Source organism: Pseudochaenichthys georgianus, chromosome 8 (genome assembly GCF_902827115.2).
Source record: "Pseudochaenichthys georgianus chromosome 8, fPseGeo1.2, whole genome shotgun sequence".
NCBI lineage: Eukaryota > Metazoa > Chordata > Actinopteri > Perciformes > Channichthyidae > Pseudochaenichthys > Pseudochaenichthys georgianus.
This window is the reverse complement of record NC_047510.2, coordinates 17466390-17490811: the sequence shown is the minus strand read 5'-3', so window position 1 is coordinate 17490811 and position 24422 is coordinate 17466390. Positions and strand designations below refer to the sequence as shown.

General features: G+C 39.4%; 2 protein-coding genes across 2 annotated transcripts; one reads left to right on the top strand and one right to left on the bottom strand.

Moving 5' to 3' along the window:
- The first annotated feature begins 247 nt into the window (after positions 1-247).
- On the top strand, positions 248-4632 carry LOC117451635 (perforin-1-like). Its single transcript, XM_034090035.1, has 5 exons — positions 248-355; positions 1659-2219; positions 2314-2452; positions 2540-2754; positions 3110-4632. The coding sequence occupies exons 2-5, from the start codon at positions 1687-1689 to the stop codon at positions 3987-3989; spliced, it is 1767 nt and encodes a 588-aa protein (XP_033945926.1). The 5' UTR covers positions 248-355; positions 1659-1686; the 3' UTR covers positions 3990-4632.
- A 90-nt stretch (positions 4633-4722) lies between these two features.
- LOC117451687 (uncharacterized) lies at positions 4723-17894 on the bottom strand. The gene is made up of 16 exons (XM_034090083.2): positions 17591-17894; positions 17405-17458; positions 17013-17042; positions 16711-16755; positions 15902-15952; positions 11912-11974; positions 11762-11809; positions 11649-11669; positions 11068-11121; positions 10597-10635; positions 10107-10151; positions 8502-8570; positions 8166-8198; positions 6196-6234; positions 5333-5428; positions 4723-5167 (listed from the first exon to the last, which is right to left on the bottom strand). Exons 1-16 carry the CDS (start codon positions 17892-17894, stop codon positions 5163-5165), a joined length of 996 nt encoding a protein of 331 aa, XP_033945974.2. The 3' UTR covers positions 4723-5162.
- Between the last annotated feature and the right edge of the window lie 6528 nt (positions 17895-24422).

Here is a 24422-nt window from a genome sequence, read left to right as displayed (position 1 = left end):
CTTTCTTTGCTTTGTGTATGTCATAAACTTAAAAAGTGTATAATTAGAGTTCTCCGAGAAGGGCCACAGCCCACCACCACTTCAGAGAAGTTAAGGTTTGTGGTCTCTGGTCCGTTATTGACTGGAAAGCCAGCCTTAGTTTGATGTTGTCACTATCAGTTTGAGTCTGTCTGTAGACCACCAGCTCCTCCCTCTCAGCATCGGGGCTGCTCAACATCCAGTAAACTTTTAAACAACTTTTTCCCCCACCTCTCCAAAAGACCCCCACCACCTCCGGCCCTTTTTTTTGTTTAAAGCACAGATAACAATGCTCACAGACAGTTTCACAAGTGCGGCGTGAACAGGCAAGACAAAGGTAAGTCTTATGCGCTCATACTGAAATATTCGTTCACGTTATTTGAATATACACCACCACCACCACCCTCTGTGGGTTATTTCAGAGTGCGTTGAGTTATTAAGCAGCCGGTAAACTGTACATTGCAAAATCATCGGGTAATTCTATAGTAAAGCTTATTCTTGTTACATCTGGGGGGAAACAATGGCAAATGTTTCATCATCATTGGCATTTGACTTAGAATATATAAAATAAAGAGTCATAACATTTGGGAGTTTAATTATATAATAGATGCTTAAGAGATCTTAAAGTAAAGTCAGATTAGGTTTTCATTTTGTAGAATATCTTATCCAAAAAGAGCTATGACAGTTTGTCAAATGTTAAGGCAGAATCAAAAGGGACACGTGGCCCTTTTTATGCTGAGGGACATTTGCATCATGCTCTCAATAAGTGGTAAACATATTTTGGCCATCCAGTGCTTGACACCCTTGTGGCAAATGAAAAGATATTTAAATGGTGCCCAACCAAGTTTTTATGTAAACAAACAAAAGTAATCTTTACATTTTGTGTTTTTCACCAAAAACGCAGGTGGTGTATCCTTTAGGTTTAACAAAGGGCATTGAATACATTTCTGTTCATATAAAACTTTCACAAAAAATCATGGGATGTCATGTATAGGCAAACTTAATGAAAACACAATACAAATAATCCTAAAATAGGGCCTTGAGGAACACCACAAGACGAAGAATCAAAAGTAAGATAAAGAGTTACCACTTGAAGGTGAAACTGATATATTGTACAGATACAATTCAAACCACAGGCGTGACTGTGAATATGAACTACATGAACAGGATAGCACAAAATCACCAACTTTATCCAAAGCAGCAGAAGTGTCTAACGTAATATTTTAGTAATCTAATTTCCAATGACTAAAGTCATTTGTTTTGTGGAGCAAACTCTACAGATGGAAATTCATCCAAAATGTGTTTTATAATCAACGAAAGGACAGAAACAACTACAAGAAAGTGTTTACCAAAGGAGTTTGATACTCATATAAAAAATTATGCCTTAAAATTGGCCATAAGTTATAAGTGTCATCAGTTAGGGAAGTTATTTTATTGAAATGTTTATCATGTTTTATGATGTTTTAAGGATGATGGAACAGTTGACTGAAGAGGTGTTTATGAGTATGAGGTTGTTTAAAAAGGTCAAACACACCTTTAAGAAGAAGGGACAAAATGACTTTATGTACAATGACCAAGTAGTGGTGGTGGTGTACTAATTAACTTTTTCAATTGATTAATAAATCATGATTCTTTTTCAGGAGAAATCATCGTTAGTTTAACAGAAACATGTTTCTGTTAAATATTTTCATCTATGCCAGCCTCATGCTGTCCCTCCCTCAGTGTACATATCAATCCTGCACAGAGGGGACACCCAGACAGTGTCTAGATGCAGAATTTGCTCCAGGTACCAATTTGGCCGGCGAAGGCTTTGATATCACCAACATGGAACGTAAGGGAGCCTTTGTGCTCGACATGAATCAGTGGAAACGCAAGGACAAAACATGCACCCTGTGCAGCAACCCCTACATGGAGAACAAAAAGCAAAAGCTCCCCTTGTCAGTCATGGACTGGATAGCAAAGCAGTCCTGCAGCATGAAAGTGTCTAGCACGCTCCACAGATCCAGTGAGTCTCTGGTCAGTTCCAGCTCCTCTTCTGTGGAAAACAACTGGAAGACCAATCTTGATGTTGATGTGGGTGACAAGAGCGGCTCATTGATGCTAGCAGGTACTAATTCCAAATTGGCTGAATACTCCATGGGAAAAACTAAGAATGACAAGTTTAGCTTCACAAGCCAAAGCATGTCCTGTGAGTACTACAGGTAAGAACACAAGGACTGGGATGAAACTTTATCCACACAATGCCCCAGCTAAACAAATTTTGGTCTGTCTTTTTGGCTGTCTCCCTATAAACAGCTACAGAGTGTCCAGAGCTCCCAAGTTGCATAAAGAGTTTCGGAAAGCAGTGAACCAGCTTCCAAAAGTGTACAGTCCAAAATTCAAGCAACGATTTTACAAACTGATTGACACCTTCGGTACCCATTACGTCACCAAGGTAAGGACTTTTTTTATTTTTTTAAAAGACTAAAGAAAAATGTCATACATTTTCTCAAACAGTATGTGTTTAAAAATAAATTTCCAGGTGAAGTTGGGAGGAATTGTTCAGTCTGTGACGAGCATCAGGCAGTGCCAGGCCAGCCTGCAGGGCATCAGTGTGGAGGAGGTTCAGATGTGCCTGGAAGCTGAGGCGTCTGCCAGCATCAAAGGAAATGCACTAAAAACTGAAGCAAAACACTGCCAGAAGGACGCTGACAAGATGGAAAGCAAGTCTTCCTTTTCCGGCCTCTTCAACGACAGGTACTTTCGCATATATTTTTCATGTTTTCCATTTATCGTAGGACTGCAAAAAACAATATTTTTTTCCTTAGAGTATCAATTAATCCACAGGTTATTTTCTATTTACTTGGTCTATAAAACATCATAAATTGAAAAATCAGAATCAGTATACCTTTAATAGTCCCACAGAGGGGACATTTACGTTGTTACAGCAGAAAAAGAGCCACAGACAGCTTAATATTACATAAGTTACATGCATTAAAAGGTATTAAAGCCTAAAAAATGTCTATCCCAGTGAAAACCATTTTATGAATGACTATTTCCAGAACCAGAAAACCCCTGTTGGCTCAGTTTTTTAATCAACTGTCCTCCACAGGTTCACAGAAATAAAGGGGGGCCATACCACAGAGCCAGACCTTCTTTTCTCTGCTGACAAGGATCCATCCGCCTACAAAGAATGGCTGAATTCACTGCCGCATAACCCAGACATTGTCTCAAATTCCCTGAGCCCGCTTCATGAGTTACTTCCTACTAACACTCCTCTCCGGAAGAACCTGCGTTTAGCCATTAGCCATTACATCCTGGAGAAAGCCCTGTGGAAGAACTGCAGTGAGCACTGTCAGGCCGGCATCAAGAGCGACCAGAGAGATCCCTGCGTGTGCCAATGCCACAACGAACTCGCTGTAAACCAAGATTGCTGCCCGACCCGTAAGGGCATGGCACGGGTCATCATAACTGTACAACGGGGTGCAGGACTGTGGGGAGACCACAGCACAGCCACAGACGGCTATGTGAAGGTGTTTTTCAATGGGCAGATGGTCAGGCGTACCCATGTCATCAACAATAACAACTACCCACACTGGGCCACTGTCATTGACCTGGGCACTCAGGATGTGTCCTCAGGGCATCAAGTAAAATTTGAAGTGTGGGATCAGGACAACAACTGGGACGACGACCTGCTGGGACAATGTGGGAAAGCTTTGTCTGCTGGAGTCAAGCAGGATCTCTGTAACCTGCAACATGGCCAGCTTTTCTACAAGCTGGACGTGAAATGCGCTCCCAGTCTGAGTGGAGCTCTATGCAAGGACTATAAAGCCTCTCCTATGAGTCAAAGTCTGAAGGAGCTGTACGTGTCCCGTCATGCACATCCAGTTCCAATAGCTATTCTGTTAGAGATGGGTGTGTTTGTGGATGAACCAAGCCCACTGAGCAACCAGAGTCTTACTGCAAAGACTCAGAAGTTTGATGTGAAATAACTGCGTTGTCTTTTTGTTTTTTGCGCTTACATAGCAACATTACTCTTCCTATTATGTACATAGATGATACATTAAGCAAGACCATTAATCATTCATTGACATCTGTGATTAAATATCTAATGATCAGATAGAATGAGATGTCAATGTTTGTTGGGAGCAATTGGTTTATGTGCTTAAAAAGCAGCTGCAACTCAATTATGATTTTAAGAAGGCATTTTACAGTTTCTGTAGCACGTGTTAGACAGAATAGTCAACGTACGCTCTCTGAAATCTACATCAGCAGAAGATCCAAAAGGACTGAAATAGATTGCTAAAATGTTTAAAACAGTTATTTTATTGTTTATGCTGTATCTGTGTTTTGGAATTATACCCATCGTTCTGTTGACTATGGCTTGAGAACAGCAAAGCATATTTTAAAAGTCCTTGCTCCGGATGCAAACTTTTGAGTTTGAGTCACTGCAGTTTTAACTTATTCATATATTCATTTCTTTTTTTACATACCGTAACATAAAAACGTATAGTGCATTTTTGTAGGTTTTTTAGTATATTTACAAGCAATATTTACTTGTGTGATTTGTGTATTGTAATCATGTCCTTATGTTAAGGATTTTTGTTTATCTATAATAAAAGCATTGCATCTGAACCGTTTGTGGTCATTACTTTTGGTTTTCAATTGCGTGATTGTGTTTCTAAGGTGTTTCTATTGCCTGACATTAGAAAGGAAGTGGTAAAACTTCCTGTGTACGGATGAGGCTTTTCTGATGCTGTTAAATAGAACAATGTGTGAACAATGTGTGAACAATGTTTGTACTCAGATGCTTCTATACAGCAAAAATATTACATTTATTGTATTAAAACAGTACATCATTTTATTTTTTTTATTGTAAAACATTGAAGCACATTTCATGTACTTAATAAAAATGCATGTTCATCAATCACCTCACATTTTATTCAGTGTTGACAGAATAAGACTGGTGGGGCACTGCATGTTCAGGACCAACAAGACAAACAGGTAACACATTACACTTACAGAAGAAGACAAAGGAGGTTATGAAAAATAAAGCAAAAGACAAAACAGGACAGATGAAGAGAAACACACAGAAAGCTTTACAAACACATGTAACTGAAGACATTATGTAAATGGTCCACTTTAAGAAGCCCAGGTTATTTGAGTTAGCCTAATTAAAGACAGAGACAAAGAGGTAGGGGGAGGAACATAAAGATATTGAATCAGGAAAAATAGATGAATTTGATTGGTTGATGACCAACACAAGTATGCAAAACATATTATACAGTGGCAATGAACTCATGCACTTCCTCCCTCATAAATGTAAATAACTGACCTTCCCGCACCCGCATCGTAAACCCTCCAACATTCTCACCTTTGTATACATTTCCAAGGGCAGCGTTCCCTCTGTCATATTTGCCAGCTTGCTCTCCTGCGAAAGGATCAACCCAGTTCAATGTTATAAATGTGTAGAGGAGGAAATGGCCACAGCAAGAACAGGTTTGGACTTGTATTAGCGTACTCAGCCACACGCTATGCAGGCCAAAGACCCTTGAGTGGGAAATAATATATAATGCATGCAGTTGTACCTTTGGTGTGACAGCAATTTAAGTAAAAGCTTATGTGCATGTAAAAAAAGAGTATAAAGTATAGAGTTCATTTTCCATAGCCTCACTTTGTATGTTTCAGACAGGAAAAGAGCACACATATTTCGACACATGCAAGACCGCACACTAGTTAGTTATGAACAAGGCCGGATTAACCATATGGGCAACCTGGGCAAGTGCCCAGGGGCCCTTGAGCAAAGAGGTCCCTCAGTAACAAGATGAAAAAAAAAATTATTATTTTAATTATCATTTTTTTTCGGGCACAACCTCACTCATCATACATTGTTTTAAATGACACTCACTCTTCGCCATAAATAACACAGCTTTTCTATAGGGTCAAATTAATATATTTTCTAAACCGTCTCTGTACTGTAGGTCTCACTCAAGCCCCCATGAGCGCTCAGTGCCCAGGGGCCCCTGGAGGTACTAATCCGGCCTTGGTTATGAAAGCTAATTTGTAGAACTGCAAATTGTGCAGTAGCCTACACTGTAATAGTGCAAGAATACATGACTAGTAAGGTCTCCAGAAACAGCAAAGTGAGAGGAAGTTAATTAGATCATTAATGAGGAAGTCTGAGGGTTTCTTGCTTACCCAAGACATCTTGAGTTGCTCCTAGCTGTGCACCAAATCCTTAACAAACACAATCAAACACCTTTTATATTTAATACAGACATAATACACAAAATGATCTTTTGTTATGATACAGTGGGGCAACAAAGTATTTAGTCAGCCACCAATTGTGCAAGTTCTCCCACTTAAAAAGATGAGAGAGGCCTGTAATTGTCATCCTAGGTACACTTCAACTATGAGAGACAGAATGGGGGGAAAGAATCCAGGAAATCACATTGTAGGATTTTTAATGAATTAATTGGTAAATTCCTCGGTAAAATAAGTATTTGGTCACCTACAAACAAACAAGATTTCTGGCTCTCACAGACCTGTAACTTCTTCTTTAAGAGCCTCCTCTGTCCTCCACTTGTTAACTGTATTAATGGCACCTGTTTGAACTCGTTATCAGTATAAAACACACCTGTCCACAACCTCAAACAGTCACACTCCAAACTCCACTATGGCCAAGACCAAAGAGCTGTCAAAGGACACCAGAAACAAAATTGTAGACCTGCACCAGGCTGGGAAGACTGAATCTGCAATAGGTAAGCAGCTTGGTGTGAAGAAATCAACTGTGGGAGCAATTATTAGAAAATGGAAGACATACAAGACCACTGATAATCTCCCTCGATCTGGGGCTCCACGCAAGATCTCACCCCGTGGGGTCAAAATGATCACAAGAACGGTGAGCAAAAATCCCAGAACCACACGGGGGGACCTCAATGACCTGCAGAGAGCTGGGACCAAAGTAACAAAGGCTACCATCAGTAACAAAGGCTACCATCAGTAACACACTACGCCGCCAGGGACTCAAATCCTGCAGTGCCAGACGTGTCCCCCTGCTTAAGCCAGTACATGTCCAGGCCCGTCTAAAGTTTGCTAGAGAGCATTTAGATGATCCAGAAGAGGATTGGGAGAATGTCATATGGTCTGATGAAACCAAAATAGAACTTTTTGGTAAAAACTCAACTAGACGTGTTTGGAGGAGAAAGAATGCTGAGTTGCATCCAAAGAACACCATACCTACTGTGAAACATGGGGGTGGAAACATCATGCTTTGGGGCTGTTTTTCTGCAAAGGGACCAGGACAACTGATCCGTGTAAAGGAAAGAATGAATGGGGCCATGTATCGTGAGATTTTGAGTGACAACCTCCTTCCATCAGCAAGGGCATTGATGATGAAATGTGGCTGGGTCTTTCAGCATGACAATGATCCCAAACACACCGCCCGGGCAACGAAGGAGTGGCTTCGTAAGAAGCATTTCAAGGTCCTGGAGTGGCCTAGCCAGTCTCTAGATCTCAACCCCATATCTTTGGAGGGAGTTGAAAGTCCGTGTTGCCCAGCGACAGCCCCAAAACATCACTTCTCTAGAGGAGATCTGCATGGAGCAATGGGCCAAAAATACCAGCAACAGTGTGTGAAAACCTTGTGAAGACTTACAGAAAACGTTTGACCTCTGTCATTGCCAACAAAGGGTATATAACAAAGTATTGAGATGAACTTGTGTTATTGACCAAATACTTATTTTCCACCATAATTTGCAAATAAGTTCTTTAAAAATCAGACAATATGATTGTCTGGATTTTTTTTCTCATTTTGTCTCTCATAGTTGAGGTATACCTAGGATGAAAATTACAGGCCTCTCATCTTTTTAAGTAGGAGAACTTGCACACTTGGTGGCTGACTAAATACTTTTTTGCCCCATTGTATTTGGACTTTGAGAATAGCTGGATAATGTGTACAGCTAAAGTGTGTTCTTAAAAATTGTAATCTCGATTATGCAAGACATACCGATACTAAAATACTTATTACTGCCATGCTCATGTGGCCTCATCTGTGAAGTGCAATCTTATGTTCTAGTAGTCGGACAAAAGACATACAGTAGGGCCTTGGGAATTGTGTCAACGGTGTGCATGTGTTTCTCTGGGTGAGAGAGTGCAATCAAAGTCACCTGTTTGCTGAGGTCCATATCCTGCAGCATCTCCTAAAACAACACAAAATATGAAGAAACTTGAAATCCATTACAAGGTACATTGTTTAAACATTTTATACATACATTACATTTTCATATATTGTTTTGTTTCGTAATTAATAAGCAATGTTATCCATTTGCTCTATTATCAGCTTTACTGGGATTGAAACCTGACTGGGACATATCTGGTTAAATACAAATTAACCAACAGCACGCTACTTTAGAGAAAAAAAGCCAAACAATTTACCATCAGACCGTTTCTCACAGTCTGTAGCTCTCTCATACACACACTAACACCCGCTCACTCCTTCTCACCATATTTGTTGGCGGTTTTGGCACCTTCAGCACCGAGGTTGGGCTGCTGAGCAGGATACGGGTAGCCACCTGAGGGGGGGCAATGTTATACGTCAAGTATTCAACTGTTCTGCTAGCATGTTTAGGTAAACTGACAGGATGGGTGAGGGCCTAGATGTTGATTTTACTTTTGTTATTGTCTAACTTAAATGCGATACTTGAGTAAATGTACTTTGTTACATTTCAACAACTGTTCAGGACTAACATGCCTAATGTCAGAATGCTGCTAGTCACCCAGGTTTGATTTTATTACAAATTAAGATTAGTTTATCAGCATCAAGCCCCTCTAATATCGTTGACACCGTTTTTCACTGGCCCTGCCTCATGGTGTATTTTGTGGGCAAGTTTATTTATATTGCCCATTTCACCAAAAGGCGAATCAAAGTGCGTCCAGACAGTTTGTACAGCTATTGAAGGTGCTTAATATAGTGACAGGGGTAAATGTGGTCTTACAAATCTCGGGCTAACGTTATTTGCAAGGGCGATGAAAGCGGTGTCCATTACTTTTGTAAATCCAGACACCATAGAGTACATTAATATGCCAACACCATGGCAATGGCGTTTTTCATGGTCAGTTAACCCTTACTGTAGTCAGTTCCAGTAATACTAGAATGAATTGTATTAGTATCGTAGTTTCAATAAGAAGTAATGTTGCAATTATTACCTAAAGAAATAGTTCATAATTTTGGGAACTTTGCATGTTTGCATTTTTTGTAAAGATGATCAGAAGATTGAAATTGCACTTCTGTAAGTGGGAATAATACAACTGTAGCCAGCAGTCACTTAGCTTGGATAAGCACAAAAAACTGTATACAGTGGGAAAGAGCTTAATCATCTAAAGCTTAATTTAAGCAGTATAAATGTGTTGATCTTCTCAATAAGCTCTCAGCAAATAAGATAAAAAAATGTCCTTAATCGTCAACCTATTCCGTCAAATGTAGATTACATACGGACACCTGTCAGCTATTAGTATATTTTATATGACTACAGATTACATTATGTTTGCAGGGACCTGAGCAGCTCCTCCTGCTTCAAGGACAAAGTCAATGGGCAGAAGGGAAAACTTACTCATGTCTATTCTCTCTTTTCACCCCTACATGCTGTAAACCAGCTCTGTGCTATCCACAAGCTCAAGTCTGACTCATGCATGCCATGGAAAGGCTATTTGACAGAAGCCTGACTAATAGTGTGACAGAAGGATGAGGTCATGTCAGTGCTGCTCACCAAATTTGCCACCAGTGTTTAGGCTTCAGAGACAGACGTCGCAGAAAATATATTCATACAGAGCTCTTAGTGGTGCAGTCGAGGAGCTTATTGTCTTCCAGGTCAATACATATTCTCAACAAATATTAGATCTGACAGAAATATGACAGACAAGTAACTTAAGCTTTTATGTTGAATTTGTGTTTTAAATTAAAGCCATCCTGCTATATGTTATATAATCAACTCGTAAAATACCACAAACCAACCATTACAAGGTGTAGTTTTCCGTTTCTAGTCTAAAATGAGTTTATTTGTAACAGTATATGGCAGTCAGAGTAAACATACAGTGAGGATGCCTCTTACCATATCCTCCCTGGACTTGTCCAGCATAGCCTCCAGTACCGAGGGCTGGAGAAACAGGGAAAGATCATTAACATGCAGGTGAGACACTGTTTATCTAGTCACACCTTTAAATGTAACTATGTTATAAGCATCTACATGAGCAGGAAGACGGAAACCATCAGATTAAACTAGTCGGCTCATTTAAATAAGAGACGATAGCTACACCCAGTGGATATAATATCACACTGGATGTCCTCTTATTTATTTCGCCGTTAAATGTCGCAGGTTAAAGCATCTACTGGTTAGTGCCATCACCTCTAATGGGTTGAAGCAGGTTATAACTCTGCAAACTGTTACCTTGGCGCTTCCCTGATTTGGTCTCAGCACCATCAGATAACTCTGAAGTGTAACCAAGCCCTGAAACATAGTTCTAATTAGCATTATACTTTGTCTGTGAGCTAGTTACTAACCCTTTACCCCCTTAGTCCGTTTTCCTTTATAGGTCACTCACCAGCCCCAAGACCATCGCCGTAACCATTGCCATAACCTGCTGAGAGAATGAAATATATGTTAAAACATTTCAAATAAATAGTTACCTTCAACGAATATATATAATTAATTGGTGTATTTGATATTTCTGACTTTAACCAGAATCAAAAGGAATACAAATGTTGAAGATAGTTTTCCTGTGTGTATGTGATATGCCTGTAAACAAAGCTTTGGCACCAACATCTCAGAAAACAACAAAAAAGACTAAACACAAAGGATCCACCTGTCGTAACTAAACATCACCACTCCTGCCAGTGATGGTTTTGATGAAGAGGGAAGCTTGGTCATTGCAGTCAGACAATTCACGTTTCAAGAATAAAGTTTAGTTTTTTGTATTTAAATGATCTAGGTAGTCTTCTTTAGGTGGCATTACACATGTTTGACTGATAGTATTTTAATGTTTCTGTACATATGGTAATGAGTTGCCATTTACCATGGCCATTGCCTGCCATGGGACCCAGGTATCCTGTTGCTCCCTCACCATAGCCTGTGAAGACACATTCAAAGCATCTTGTATGGGACATGGACTCTCGCTATTTCTGCATATTTTTGTTAAATACATCAATATATAACTAAGGACCAATATAATAGATTGTAACATGAAACATTAGTAGATAAACATGACTTTCGTGCATATAAAAGAGGGAAAAGCTTCCATGGGAGTGCAATTTACAAAAACAGACTGAAATGGTTTGTGAGTAATCCTTTGATTTCCAAAACACTATCAATTATTCAACAGAAAAGAAAGGAGACCGAAGCAGCTTCTCTTTGACCTTGAAAAAGGGGGAAGGATGAAATGAAATGCAGTTGGGCTTTTCTTTCTAGAAACTCAAAAGCCAATGAGGGGTTTACAGGGAAAAGTAGCAGCTGATTTTCTGCTCCTTGATACATGATCTTATGTGCTCCATTCAGAATCTGAACATGAAAAATCCTGATTCTCTTTGTTTTCAGACAAGCTTCTTCATTTGCCATTAGGTAGGCATAATAAAGGAGCAACACTTAGTGGATACCCACCTTGTCCGAGAGCAGCAGCAGCTGAGTTTTGGAGAGACAGAAAGATAAGAGTTAGAAAATGGCGCAAAATAATCCATATATTTTCAAGAAAAGAGTAATTAATGAAAATGCACCTCCAAGTTTGCCAGCTGCGCCCCCCGGGTATACTCCCTGTCCTAAACCTGCAGGCAGTGATTGGAAATCTTAACCACAGGTTATATAAAGTTTCTGCTATCTGCTAGCAATAAGTGTTTTCTGTGTTATGTATCACTGGCCAACCTTACCTGCTCCGTAGCCCCCGGCCCCCAGGCTGGCTCCCAGATAGTTTCCTGCTCCACCCATATAACCTGCGGAGAAAGGAAACACAAGCTTAATCAAAATCATCTGTGGTTTTCTATAAACTGGAAAGAAATGTCGCCAGTTTTTATCTGTAATTAAAAACATGAATATTGATCAGTCAGTACTGCTATGGGTTAAAAGTTTGAAACGCATGATGACACCGGGACATGATATCCCACATCCTTCCTTTGTCTCCATATATAGAAGATACAGAAGCTGCTGTTAATCGAGTGTGTGGTGTAACATGTGCCGCTGACAGAGGAAGAAAAAGCAAAACACACACAATAGATTTGAACATGTTTGCCAGGATTGTATGGTTTTTCGCACCGTCTGCCTTGGACAATTTCCTGGATTGAATCCTAAAAACCACCAGATGCTGAATCATCTTCATACATCTCTGTTTAATAGCTCTTTACAAGTCTACTTAGAGGGAATTAGACACATTTCTCTTTGTTTTACATAATGTCTTCTCTGCCTCTCAATCTCACTCTTTCCCTATTAAGTTTTCTATAACACAGTGATTTCTGAATAGCTATACAACAAAAAGAAAGACAATAGGATATTGAAATATTGTTGTAGGTATTACTTCTACTGTAAGAAACCTGATAACTATATCAGGATGACTTTCTAGAAACACAAAATGTAATACATTCAAAGACCCCAACATAAAGCACCAGTTGAACGTATTGTCTCTTTAGATACAGTTGAACATGCTGCAGCCATTATATAATAAATGGTGTAATGTGAAGGTAAAGAGATTACTAGATCTAAGTTTTAAAATGCCAATTATCTTCTAAAACAACATACCAAGGACAATAGAAATGTGTATTTTTGACACTGGCACTGTTGAACACTGTAAAGGGAAAATACTTTTCTAATTTACAAGATACTAGTTTAGGCCTGTATACTACACATGATACTACATACTGTACATCAAAAGCAGATATCAAAGATATCAAACTATATTGTGTAGTTTGATATATAATCAGGAACACATCAGTCCAAGAACTGAAAAAGGCCTTTGAAGTAGATCTTGTATAATAATAAGCCACACCCATCCTACCATGAAGCATTCAAATGTTAAACAGAAAAGGAAACTGATGCTGATTTATTCTCAGTTGGTTTGTTATTTGGGTCGAAATAAATCCTGAGAGCATGCTGTTGGCAGCTGAGGGTCCTAAAGCACCTGGACCGTAAGAAACCAAACGCCCAATGCCTTGAATCCATAACAACTATCTGAAAGCAATAAAAGCCATGTATCTGCTTAAGCTATATCCCAAAGATCACAACAATAATGGACGGGCTTGCTCATTAATTCTGTGAAACTGATTCCAGCTTACAAACTCTTCATCATGCAGACAAAAGAATAAAACAAACATTGTGTTCTGGCCACTACTCTCTTGTAGTACCAAGCTAAGTGACTGTAGCAGTCAACAACAAATATTTCTTTTTACATCACATTAATAGAGAAAGAACACAGGGCCAAAGCTTCAGAAAATAGATCTGTTGAGTTTTTAAAGACAACAATCTCCAGAAAAACAAGTCATACTTGATGAATCATGCAAAACAAACACATGTACAGTAAATGAACTGCATTTAAGTTGTAATTTAGTATATGTGAACTGATAGACAGTGAAATGTGGGCTGAGAAACTGTAGATCTAAAAAATGCACAAAAAACATTATGATGGTATATATTATATAAAGACAAAGCTTTGCTCTTACTTGTTCCCTGGTCATTCCTCCCAGTCTGTCCTGGAATACCGAGAGATTCTGACTCTGTGGCATCATGTCCAGCGTGGGAAAGGTGTTTGGATTTCTGACCCTCAGCAGTGAAGCGTTCAGCTTCCTGCCCTTCCATTAAGGTGATGCCTAACCTTTGGGTGCCTTGAGTTTGAAGATTTAGTGAACCGCGACTATGGTTTTCTACAGTCACGGCTCCATGGATTCTGGGCTTACTTTTGTCTTTAGCCACAAGGCCAAGCTCTCTGACACCCTGCCCGTCCGCTACAGCAGATACATGGCCTCTGCTTCCCTGCCCTTGTTGAAGAGAGAATATGTTGTCTCTGCCATCTTGATTTGGTGAAATAGGCCGTTGATAAGTTGTTTCTTCTTGAGCTTGGGGAGTTGCACTTCCAAGATGTTTGCCGTCCTTGCCAAGCTGAGCCTGGAGCAATAAACCTCGGGTGGACTGTGTTTCCGAACCCAAAAGCTCATGGTGATTGATTCCTAGCGCATGTAACAAGTCTCGATTGGATGCACAGTTTGGTTTTTGCTGATTATGTTGGATAGATGAATCATAGTCTCTTGCACCCTGTACCCGAGCGGAGGCAGAACTCAGGCTTTTGATGTTGTCTTTAACAAGAGGCAGTTGGTGTCGTACACCTCTTGCGGCCAGTGTGGATTCGCGGCTTGCTGTGCCCCTTCTTTCTAAGAGGGTAGGATCATATCTTTCTCCTCCTTGTGGAACACCCATCCCAAAACCTTTACTCTGTTTATCAAGGGGTATCAAAGGTCCACGATGTGATGCTTTAACCAGAGGATTAAGGTTTCCATGTGGCAGTGCAGCAGGTCTAAAGCCAGTTTCTGCCTGTGATTCAGAAGCAGTAAGTATACTGCCTCTCCTCATGTTGGGCATTTCAGGTCCAATATTTCTGTCTGCATACGAGGGACCAAGTGCTATGCTCTTTTCTTTCTTCAGATCTTGAACAGCGTGGCCCAGATTGGCCATCATAGGTCCACCCAATTCTGCTGCAGACGCACCTGGCAGAGAAACATCATCATGCATTCACGATGTCTTGGTGGTTCAGAGACAACAGTTTCTTTGAGGGTCAACAGCACATTGTAGTGGCCAGTGGCAAATATATTTAGTGTTCTTTTTAATTGATGTGTGTATTAGAGCAATTAATGCAATATAACACATCATCCATACAGTAGTCAGTACTCAAATAGAGGTCATTCGAGACCAAACAGAGACGAGACAAAATGCATTATGGCCTGAAGTTAGTCCAGTTTCAGATGACAGAACCAGATCATCACCATAATAAGAACTAAGAAGACACACAACTGAAGCCACACTTTGGAAAGACAAGTGCTCATCACTGAGAAGAGCAATGACATCAACACATGACAACAAAATGTTGCCACCCTAAATTGTTTGAATGCCATAAAACGCATCAGTGTTACAGCACATGACAAAGTCGCAAAATGACTCATCATTGTGTAGAAAACAACTGACAACAAAGTTTAGTAAAACACGGACAGGGTACAAAGGCAGAAACCTACATTTCAACACTTTGAAAAGTGAAAATATTTGCAGTTTCAAATACTTTTCTTGAAACAACAGACATTTTCATGCATTCTCTAACCCAATTACTTTCAAGAACCAGAACTGTGACCAGAATACGGTCATTTATTATTATATGTCATTGCTCAAAAAAATTTGATATCGTCCCAAGAATTAAGTGTGCGTGATAACATTGTTTTGGTGCAAAAATGCAGCTTTCACAATCTCAGAGTGTCATTATAATCTGACTTCAATTCAGATGTTTGTGTATACTAATTGTACATAACCTATATTCCGGCCCTTGTAAACCACTAAGCACGAAGTAAATATCAAACCACATTAACTTCCAGGTTTTTAACTGTGGTAATAAGAACTGGGGAACTCATGCAACATGCAACACAGATGAAACACTGATAGACAAACACAGTTAAACATCAGCCCTGTGCACACGGAAACAGCAGCTGATGATAACAGTACAGATGGAAGGTGATATTTCATGCACACAAAAGCCAGCATGAACTCGACCTCAGTGAATCACAAGACACTCATTTCACAGAGGTTAAAGACAAATACAACAGAGGACAAAGACAGACGCAGACCGACAGAAACAAACAAAACAAAAAAACAGGTTGCTCTGTTGAAGGTTTTACCAGGTTTTAGCTGCTTAGCCTTCTGTCCAGTTGGATAGCCAAGTCCAATTCCTAATAATAGCAGATCAAAGTTGAAATCTTTTTTAATTTTAAATTAGTTTTCATTTTATTATTTCCGTTTATTTTGCTTGCTAGTTGAAGTTTACTTTCAATTATTCTAAGAGGTTGCGTATTTCTTTTTAAATATATTTCGTTTTGGTAAAAAAAAAATTGAAAAGGTAACATTTCGCAGAATTATGTAGCTGCCCTTTCACTCACACATAACTAGAAAATGTGTCAATTGCAATATCATTCTGACCCAATACATTGAAATCATGATTTGATTCATGAGTCCAACAAGACTAGACTGAACGTGAAAAACAATGGCGATTCATTGTGAAGCAGTTGCGGCATAGCGCCATCTCCAGGTTTTTAGATGTATTATTTTAATTGTAATCAAGCAATATTGTTTCAATTTGTTTGTAGATTATTGCTTTTAATGGGTTTCAGTTTGGGTATGAGAAATGTAAATTATTTCACTCACAGAGTTCCATGAATGAGACCATACAGTTCTACAGTCTTCAGTCTACAGTAATTTGCGAGGATGAGCCTCTCTGTAAATGTGGTTTAGGACAAATGGTTATATTTTTTTTTTTTTAAATGTTGGCCATGGTTTTGCTTGGTCTTCTCTGCAATCTCATAAACCTGATAACTGACAGCAGAAGTGTGTTTTTGGCAGGAGCGATGGTACACAAATAATCCCCAGCATACAAACCTGAGCACATGGAAGAAGTAATGGGTTGTGAGGTAAGACTTGATTATTCACTTACCTGGTCGCACACCCTGATATCCCGTGCCGGCTAAAGACCCGTATCCTGACAAGAAAACAAATGGCCAAGTTCAGAGGATGTGGAGCAAATCTGTAACTCTGACAAGCACTCTGATTACATCACTACCTCCCTGGGTTTTTCAATCTGCGCCTTATATCAAGTTCAAAGACAATGACAGAGTGCCCCAGAGTGGAGATTCATCAAAAGAACAAGCTGAGGGTCTACATAGAGTGCAATTCACGGTGTGCTCTCTCTTTTTGGCAAACAGCGTAAGGAACTCATCAAACCATAAAATGACTTACCTGGCTGAATGCCGAGGCCAGCTCCATTAACTGGAAAAATCACAAAAACAGAGGTTTATTTACAAAGTTTCTACCGCCAGCAGTGTTAACATGAGATGTGCCTTCTTCCTTTCCCCTTAGACTTTACACAGGCTGATTTAATGTAATACCAGTAAAAAACTAGCGAACAGGTTGGAATAAAGGTTGTGAACATAAACAGGAAGTCCTATTACTAAATTGCAGCTGCTTGGGATAAACACATTCATGTGAGACAACAATGGGTTATGTAAAGCCAGACAACTTGAAATCTTATTTCTCTATAACAGAAAATGTATTTATCAACCAGCAACATCTATATTTCTAAATAAAATATAAACTGGATAATAACATCTTCCTTTATAGGCCAGTCTTACCACGTTTCCCTCCCTGGCCCAAACCCATTCCCATTCCATTTGGGAGTCCAGCACCTGAAATAACAAGAACATGTTATGTCAAAAATAGGCAATATATTAATAAACTACATTAAATATCAACATGGAGCAAGTAAATAATGCACAACAAGATTCAAGGGAATATAATAAATGTTTATATTGATGTACCATATCCGCCCTGCGCTCCATATCCGCCCTGCGCTCCATTTCCGCCCTGCGCTCCATATCCGCCCTGCGCTCCATTTCTGCCCTGCGCTCCATATCCGCCCTGCGCTCCATATCCGCCCTGCGCTCCATATCCGCCCTGCGCTCCATTTCCGCCCTGCGCTCCATATCCACCCTGTGCTCCATATCCACCCTGCGCTCCATATCCACCCTGCCTCAGGCCCTCTCTACCTCCTAACCCAAGAGATCTGTAACCTCCTGTGAAAACAATCAAAACAAATATTTCACATTGTTTTTGGATCATCATTCTGACCAATATGAAAACATTATATATAATATAGATGTTCTTAAGACAACTTACCAAGATTAGGCTGAGCCCCTGCAGAACGGCCAACTAAGATTTAAAAAAAGGAAAAATAAGTACAAACATTACTTTTCTGAAGTGAAAGTGATATGAGACAGTGCTGTGTGCAGAGAGCTGCACTTACTTCCTGTCTTCATTGCTTTGGTGCCATGTCGGTTTCCCATTGCTCCAAGGGCACCTGCAACTGAGAAAGAAAGAAACGGCATGTTATAGCCATGACATGTCTTCTACCTGTGTAGCTGTCCTGCGTTGAAGGAAGGAATATACATACCTCATAAATGGAACATTTTGAATAAATATCAAATGTCTATCTGAAGCAAGCTCTAGTTCTAGTTCAATCGTATTAGCAAGTAAACAGAAGCAGGAGTTGGCAATGAATATATATATATATATATATATATATATAAAAAGAATGTCCTGCTCTACAACATATAGCCTACAAGTTAGCTACAGAACATTTGTATATTTTAAACTACTAAGCATCCACAAATGTATGATTCATTCAGAGAAGCTGCTAATATTAGGGCATTCTTTTTTAATGAAATATATGTGCCCTTTAGAGTGAGTTACCATTTAGTGTAAAAGTTACGTTATAGGTTAATGAATGCCAAGAAAATCACTGACCTCCAGGTTTCACTCCAACGCCGACACCTGCCCAAAAAAACACAGACACAAAAAGAAGGGACTGCTAAGTAACTTGAGCAAATATCAAATGTAATAACAAATACTTGTTTTTGTCTTGTCATTTCCAAAAAGGTCACATATCGTTAAAAATGTAAAACGTTGTGACTTACCTCTGGCTGGCAGCATTCTCCCCCAGGCTACACGTTGAGGTCTAACCCCTACAAATGAAAGTAAAACACAATAGTATTGTACATTTGGTGGGAGTTTGTTCTTTACATGTTTCTTAAAAAAAGCAAAAATACAAAAAAACTAAATAAACAGAAAGTAAATAAAACATTTATAAATTGCTACAGACAGGTAAATACAAATATAAAGTAACTCTACAATGAACGAATGAAAATCAAGATCACATAATGCACATAATGAAGCACGTGCCACAATGCACAACATTGAGCATTGTAGAAAACAATGTCAACTCAAATAGGTTTTTCACATTTATAGTTTTCAGTTATTTGCCACCTAAAAAAACAATACATGTTTATTTTCCTGGCTTAAAAGCTTTCTAGATAATTGACATGGAGTGTCAGTTATTTTAATTTGTATATTACTTGCAGGCGTTTACCCTTACCTCGTTGAACACTCCTTGGCAGACAAATAGATGGCATTATTTAAAAAACAACACAAATGCCACCACAGTGTCAGATGAGTGCTGCCACCTGGCATGGCAGCAGGGAGGAGAGAGGAACACATCGCCCTTGATGGCTACAGAAGATGAGACTAAATGGAGCGACTGTGTGGAGTCTGTTTGTTCTCCTCACGATTGGTTGTCAAATTTGACCTGCCTCTGTCATCTTTTCATAGTATCCTTTGATTCAAATACATGTTATAATATAATCTCCTGATGGAGCCACGTGGGTTTTTCTCTACCTCAATCTCACAGGCATGATATTTAACAAGTGAGTGAGATTGAGTCGCCTGAGATCTAGCAGAGCATTCAAGGTCAAATCATTTTGACATAAAGAATAATGCATCAAATGTAGGCTATTTAATAAAGTGACATCTTACCATAATATAACTGCCACGACTTATAAATGCAACATTGGCAATGCAAATGTCAAAAGTTTTTGCAGAAGTAACCAGAATGTGCTTTACATTTGAGAAAGGTCAAAAGTGTTAAGTCATTTTGTTTAACCTCAACACATATTTAAGTTTTGTGTTAAGTTTCAATGTGTTTTAACCCTGTGTTTAAATATTATTCAACCAATAATCTACAATAAAGGATATTTTCTAAAAGTGCATAGTATCCATGATCACATAAAGATTACACAAATCTAATACATCTGATTATTTAAAGTTAGTATGTACAAGTAATTCTGATAAGAAGTAAATAGAGGAATTGATTAAGAATTAAAAGCACAGAATATGTGCTACAGATAATACATTTCAAGTTCTTTGCAATAGTTTAAATGTGATCAAAGAATACAACCAGGGTTCGGTCTTAACATTTGAAATACTTTTGTCTTCCTTACCGCTTTGCAGAGTTTGCTGAGTCAACCAGAGAACCAGGGAAGTCTGGAGCAGAGCTCGAAACAGCATGATGGAGGAGATCGGGAACCAACAACTGATCAGAGCTGGCAGAGAGCAGAGAGACCAAAGGATGGACAGATGAATGGATACTAAAAGCACCAATACCCTGATGTCTTATATATGGTGTTCTCTCTGACACACTCCCACTGCCCAGTCCTGCCCTCTGCACACACACACACATATAAGGTAACTTAAGAAATTGCCACTAACACACACACACACACACACACACACACACACACACACACACACACACACACACACACACACACACACACACACACACACACACACACACACACACACACACACACACACACACACACACACACACACACACACACACACGCACACACACACACTTGTATGATTGGTCAAAGCCAAAGGCCCATTTCTGTTCATTTCCATTAGTTGAGAATGCACACACACACAATGACTAAGATACATTTTTTTCCTGCACCTGACAATTCACACCTCTGTGCTCGGTAGAGTCAGATTGCATGAGTAGTGGTTTATTGTAGCAGAATTCTTCTGAAATTCTAAATATCACTGTTTTACCGGGTGAAGTTCAAATGCTTTATTCCACAGTAACAATAGAAAAGGAAAATCATTTAAATCATTAAAAAGACTATGAGCAAGGAGAGAAATTGAAGTGTTCCCCTGTAGGTCTTGTGAAAAGACTAGTGTGGAAAATAAGGGTTAAAAAGTAATAATAAAACTATGAATACACAAGTCGCAGCACAGAGCAAATCATTTGATCTGGACTGTGAGAATTAGAGAATGCAAATCACGTCAGATATCAGCATCCTGTGGGCTTGAGGAAAGAAGCTTTTTCTCAGCCGCTCTGTGAATTCGCTACTGAAATTTGTATTCTGTTGCTTCCTAATCTTACAAGCGCTGGTGCTGCACTTTTTGGCGTATAAGTCCTGCACAGCAGAGAGCAGTGTTGATCCGATGGTATGCTCTGCTGAGTGCACCACTCTCTTTAAGGCTCTATAATAATTGACTTCAGGAAGAAGCCTCACTCTACTTTTCCTGCAGTTATTTATGGTCACGCTGTTGAAGTAGTTCAACAGTGTGGCTGTGTATTGGGAAAAGATCTGGCATATCAATACAGACTGGGACAGGGGTTATGATTCACAATCAAACAGTGGGATATATATACCGTATATACCAACACTGACTCTCTCCCCATTTTCAAATCACGCCTCAAAACATATCTCTTCACACTCGCATATCCACCCTGATCATTATCCATCACACATCCTCTGTTTTTTATTTACTTGGTTATTTGATTGATTTATATACTGCATTGTCTTGTTTATGTCTCTTATGCTGGTGTTATGTATTGTGTATCTTGTTTTTTATGTGTTTGTATGGCGACCTTGAGAGCCTTGAAAGGCGCCTATATAAAATAAATGAATTATTATTATATCCCCTGTCACCTTACCTGTTGTCTAGCAGAGCAGTTCCCAGACCAGTTGGCAATGCCCCCTATTGGGATGCTTTCAAGAGCACCACGGTAGAACTTTTCAAACACACACAACATTATTGTCCTGGTGGAAGAGCATCAGGAACAACAGTTAACATTCAGACATAACTATCAGTGAACAACGTCAATACAAATGAATTGCCCTTCCCCCAACATAAACAAGCAGAACTATTTGATAAAGACAGAAAATGATATATGTGTTGTGAGACTGGGTTGGATGTGTTGAAGTCTTCTTTTAACAAACTCACCTGAGACAAAGACATTTCTTCTGAGGATTTGTTAGTGGAGTAAACGTAACATCTCCTAGAAACAAGAAGGGGAAAGAATGAGAGAAAGCAAACCGCATAAAGCTCCTGGGGAAAAGTGGAAACTGCAAAGAAAACATGACATACTGTTTAGGAATTTGTGTGTGTTTAGTTAATGGAAGTTAATGAAAGAAGAGAAGAGCATTGTAATCTTACTCGGCTGTCATTGGGAAATATAATGTGTGACAGTGTGTTGAGACCGTGTGCAAGGAGCATTAGCCCATGGTGGCATACACACCACATTCCAGGATCATCCACGTAGTCCTAACGCGTGGGAGGTCCCTAGCCGTTTCTTAATCAACATTTTACTTTATGTCTTTGAAAGACACCAGTTGTTTTTTATGCCACCTGAGGAAAACTGAAGTCACACACGTGCAGACCACCACATTGTCTTCTTTGGTGGTATTGAGCATAAGACAATAACTTAACCCACGTCTGACTCATTACTCCCTCACCCATGATTCACCTCTAAACATTTATCTGTCTGCATGTTGAGAGGTGCCCCAATCAGATCCATAAGGAGTGTCCATTTTTCAAGACGAGCTGATGTTGTCAGAGGATGTGCAGATGTGTTGGCTCATTAACCCGGAGAACAGTATGGGAACAGGGAGTGCAGTGTCTCTGGAGACACATCTGGATGGCAGTTTCAGTGCGGTCGAATTAGAAACACAGTGTGCCCCAATATATACATACACGTAACATTGTGTGTGTTCGTGTCCTTGTGTCCTTTAAGGTCGATAGAGGAGGGAAACATTTCTTAAGTCTGGCTGGTTAAAGACCTGCAGGTCGACACAGGATTATGTTAAGGTAGGTTACATTTACCAAACAGCATATCAAAAACATCTTAGCGCTGCAATAAATATCACTGTAATTTTGGAATAGAAAAACACATAGCATTGTGTGACTCACAATGGATGATAATAAATATTGACTTACCCTCATATATAAGTGCATCAAGTAAAGTTCATAGGCAAGAAGAGTGTAACTAAATACGTTTATGTTTTGCATAAAACATTTTTCAAAATCTAGAATGAAAATATAATATTGTAAGCTGAAAGCATTATGCTAAGCTAAGCATCATGGTTTTAGAAGGTGAACAATTTAAAAACATTTAGGGTTAATTAGCTTTTAACCTACTTCTGACAAATATTGGATGTCAGCACAGGCCCATTGTATATTTTAAAGTCAGTTTATACAAAATGTAAGAGTATGGGGTCACATGGTTTATGTTCCCAAGTATAGAAATCATCTTTAAACTTCAAGGCCGCTTTTTCATGAGATTCTGTACAACATACAACATATCCAGCGTGACCATAAACAATGGTCACCCGATGCTGTCGTAGAATAGTCCATTGTATGGCATTGTCCTAAAGTAACAGAGAACAAAACCACAAACAGGAGAGTAAACACAGACAGCAGTGTCTGGGTTAAAACCGATGTTCCTGTCTAAGGAGGAAACACCTGCAGCTGATTACCTTCGTCAATTAATTTCCTCTATCATCTCAAAATTCACAGAGCGCCACTTATTGGTCGGAGGTGAAAATACAGATAATCACAACTGAACATCCAATATGAACATTTTCCTTAAAGGTCACCTATTGTGAAAAATCAACTTTTTCATGTCTCTTCTACATCAACATGTGTCCCCTCTTCTTCATGTCTCTTCTACATCAACATGTGTTCCCTCTTCTTCATGTCTCTTCTACATCAACATGTGTCCCCTCTTCTTCATGTCTCTTCTACATCAACATGTGTTCCCTCTTCTTCATGTCTCTTCTACATCAACATGTGTTCCCTCTTCTTCATGTCTCTTCTACATCAACATGTGTCCCCTCTTTTTCATGTCTCTTCTACATCAACATGTGTTCCCTCTGTGTAAAGACATTCTGAAAGTTTCAGGAAAAAAGATTCACTCACTTTTTGTCCCGATCCATTTCTATAAAAACCTGTCTGAAAATGAGCTGATCAGATGTTTATGATGTCATACATTTGTTTTGGGTTGTGTAACCATTAGCCAATCACCAACCAAGGTAACCCCCCCCCCCCCCTTATCACCTGAATCTCCTCCTAGAGCACCATTGTGTTCTTTTTAACCAAATATCTCTCAGAGGGGCGTGGGGAGGGGCTCCTTATTTGCATCTATAGTAACAGACACAGAATCAGCACTTTTGAAACAGGGCTGAAACAGAGGGGATTATGGGATGCTACAATGCTCTGTTTGGTATTTGGGGCCAAACACTTCAGAGACATGTTTTGTACATATCTGAGACCTATAATATATTGATGAAAAACAGTATAATAGGGGACCTTTACCATCTTCACCTTCGCTGTTAAAAAAAACCAGTTTTAATAATTGTATTCTTAGATTTCTTTTTCTTTTTTACCTGGGGACTGGAATAGTTGTGTTTATTAGTGGTTTTATGCTCTTCTTCTTTCAGCTGGTAAGCCATTGGACCACCTCCA

Coding starts and splice junctions, on each gene's coding strand:
- LOC117451635 (XM_034090035.1), top strand. CDS start 1,687: ATGTTTCTGTTAAATATTTTCATCTATGCCAGCCTCATGCTGTCCCTC. Junction 2,453..2,539: donor GTACCCATTACGTCACCAAG/GTAAGGACTTTT, acceptor ATAAATTTCCAG/GTGAAGTTGGGAGGAATTGT. Junction 2,755..3,109: donor TCCGGCCTCTTCAACGACAG/GTACTTTCGCAT, acceptor TGTCCTCCACAG/GTTCACAGAAATAAAGGGGG.
- LOC117451687 (XM_034090083.2), bottom strand. CDS start 17,894: ATGATGATCCAAAAACAATGTGAAATATTTGTTTTGATTGTTTTCACA. Junction 11,975..15,901: donor GGCTAAGCAGCTAAAACCTG/GTAAAACCTTCA, acceptor CTTTCTCCGCAG/GTTATATGGGTGGAGCAGGA. Junction 10,152..10,596: donor CGGCGATGGTCTTGGGGCTG/GTGAGTGACCTA, acceptor CTGTTTCTCCAG/CCCTCGGTACTGGAGGCTAT.